Here is a 3,132-nt window from a genome sequence, read left to right as displayed (position 1 = left end):
CGGCTCAAAAATGGGCCGGAAATGGGTTGGCAGGCAGACGCCAAGCGGACGTGCGTCTGTTTGGATCGGCACGTTGGGCCGACTTTTGTGTCCGCACCGATCCAAACGGACGTCAGCGGACGAAATAGGTCGCCCCGTTGGAGTTGCTCTTAACACACACACAAAAAAACTTTCTTGTTAAAATTGTGAGCTTTTTGATTTTAACATTTCTATAAAATCCAAACAATTTTTGAAATTCTCAAACATTTTTAAACATATACTCCCTCCAATCCAAAATAAGTGTTGCGGTCTTGAACTAAGGTTAGTTCAACCTTAGTTCAAAACTGCGACACTTACTATGGATCTGAGGGAGTAGATTATATGATGCTGAACGGCTAAGCGGAAAAATAGACATCACTAAAAACATTAGAACAGTGCACCACTTTAACAGCGGTTCACAAACTTAACTGCGTACTAGCATACATGTTTCACCATATTGTTCTGCAAGACAATAAAACCGATAAGAGAGGCATTACTAAATTAGCATGTCATCTGGGTATTAACATCCTAGGAAAGAGTAACCTCAACTTCGTTCCAAAAGCGACAGACAATTTCAAGCACGAAGTAGGTTCACGATAGGATAATGTTCTACTAAAATACATTCTTCTCTCAGGAAGGATTGGAGAGCCTGAGATCAATTGACTGCAGCTGCTCCCGGAGATGTTGGTTATCCTCCAGGAGCCGGTCATATTCAAGCAGCAAGCTTTCAGATTGCTTTTGAATAGCATGTGCCTTGTCCTCAGCAACATGGACCTCCTCGGTCTTCTCTTGTACTTGCAGCTTCAGTTTCTTCATCTCCTCGTTCAGAGTGGCAACCTCTTCCTGGTATTTCGCTATCTCCTGAGATCTTCCATGTTTTCCTTCCTCTAATGTTTTGTTCTGCTTCGATACAGCCTCGACATTCTTCTTTAGCCCACGTAGTTCTCTGATATATTGGTGGAGTCGGTCAATGACTAGAGCAAGAAACAAAGTGTAACCTGAAAAAATCACTCAGAACATTAGCATAGCCAAATAGGAGAACAGATATCATGCATCGTGGTAAGTACGAAGTGGATTTATTTTGGTACAGTTGAGAAATACAGTACGTTATATTAGGAATTCACCTCCACACATCACTTTTCTAGTGAAGTTAGTAGCTGCGCTAACCTGAACGTATGTAACAGCAAGAGTGTGGCAATTCACCCCCAACCCCCCGCCCCCCCACGTCACTTGTCTGACAAAGTTTGTAGTTGCGGTAATGAAACAGTTTCAGATTTGAACATAAGTAACATCACGCGTTTGGGAAGTGAGAAAATAAGTAACTTATAACATGGAAACAAATACACTACTGAAGAAAGGTATTGGTATGGAAAAGGTGAACCTACTAATAACTCTTTTTATTCTGTTTCAGCAACACATACTACATCATAATAAACATACAATAAAAATCCAGAACATAATAAAAACTGATGTACTAGAACTTAACGAGTTGAGGAAACATGAAATAAAATCCCAACATAGACTTAACTAGCAGGAGAAACGGAAATTAAGCATTTGAATGGCACCATAAACTCTATGGGAGCAATTAGTTGCGCCAGAACTTAGGTGTAAATCAAGGATGATAGAAGTCAAGAAGAGACCTGTTGAATTTGGCCTGAATTTACAGGGCACAATAATCAAAAAATTCAAGCACATAAATCCACCCAATACAACAGTTGCACAATTCATAACTTAACCTTAACTATGATTAGCGGGAATTAAATCAGCGGATTCGGTAAAAAAAATAACAGGCCAATAAGAGAAACAATATCAAAGCCTAATGTTCAATCTCCCACATGGCTAGGATACTTGCACAACGAGCCTATGTCTACATCAAAAGCTAGTTCATTCATACAAAACAGATGGAGGAATAAGTTCGATACAGCCAGCCAATTGGAAACTATTGCTTGAAATTCTTAGTTATGGGGATTCTTCAGAACAAGACAAAACATGATCAAGCAGCGAGAATTTTCCATTTGTTCCCATGAATATATAAGTAAATGCTTGTAAAGTTCCATAATAATCCATATGGTTCCATCCCTTTGGTCATACGGAACTTTATTCCCAAACCTGAAACATACAAGAAATTTTGTGGTGAAAGAAAAAAAATGGCATACCCTAATCCAAAACCCATATCTCCATATCCTAATATCTATCTCAGATTGCAATTCCCCATCCAAACACCACCTTATACTGTTTAACCCCTCGCATCTTCTTCCTACCAATTTCAGTTACTTGCATGTTGCAATTTGAGCAAAGATCTGTATGAGATGGATCTGTACATCACCAAATCTCTCTACCGTCTCATACAAGGACGATACAAGCAAGACTAAAGCAGGCACATAGATACGATTTCCAGTCAAAACGCCGTAAGGGAGCAAGAGGGACGTGCGTCACCAAGACCTACCCATGAGGGACGCCTCGAGGAGGTGGCGCGAGAAGAGGACCTGGTCGGTGGGAGAGAGGGCGCCGCCGCCTCCAGCCTCGGGGTCCCCGGCGCGGGCGCTGATCTCGGCCATGCTGTAGAGCGTGGAGGCGAGGAGCGTGACGACGACGCCGGCGACGGTCTTGACGGCGACGGGCGCCCGGCGGCCGCGCTTGAGGCGGTCGAGACCCAGCATGGCGAGCTTCCGCAGCGGCGTCTTGAAGAGCAGCACCGTCGCCACGGCCGCCTCGGCGACGAGCACCACGAACAGGAGCTGGATCATCGTCGCCGGTGTGCTGGGTGCCTCCCCGCGTTGGTTGGATTCCACGGGATGGAGGTCGGGGAGGAATTTGGGAATCTGGGGTTTCTGAGTAGGAGCGACCCAAACCTCTGCCCCCTTTTCTTTGTCTACTAAAACGACCCTCTGTCGTCGGGCCCCCCGAGGTGGCTCTGCTACTGATGGCAGTGGTAGGACTGGCACGTATCTTCAGCACTAACGTTCTGTTCTGGCGAGTAAAATGCATATTTAGGGCATCTTCAACAGGACCCGTATATTTCCTTCCGTATTTATCCGCGAACACGAATGCTAGAGATCATCATTCTAGAGATCATCATTCAACCGTAGCCACATATATGCTAACAACAGTTCA

At 44.3% G+C, this 3,132-nt stretch overlaps 1 protein-coding gene across 1 annotated transcript; it reads right to left on the bottom strand.

Moving 5' to 3' along the window:
- Positions 1-393: 393 nt before the first annotated feature.
- Positions 394-2,917, bottom strand: LOC125521871 (uncharacterized). The gene is made up of 2 exons (XM_048686934.2): positions 2,465-2,917; positions 394-1,016 (listed from the first exon to the last, which is right to left on the bottom strand). The coding sequence occupies exons 1-2, from the start codon at positions 2,763-2,765 to the stop codon at positions 649-651; spliced, it is 669 nt and encodes a 222-aa protein (XP_048542891.2). The 5' UTR covers positions 2,766-2,917; the 3' UTR covers positions 394-648.
- Positions 2,918-3,132: the final 215 nt, after the last annotated feature.

This window comes from Triticum urartu, chromosome 7A (genome assembly GCF_056163025.1).
Source record: "Triticum urartu cultivar PI428250 chromosome 7A, HENAU_Tu73, whole genome shotgun sequence".
Lineage (NCBI taxonomy): Eukaryota > Viridiplantae > Streptophyta > Magnoliopsida > Poales > Poaceae > Triticum > Triticum urartu.
This window is presented reverse-complemented; position numbering and strand designations above follow the sequence as displayed.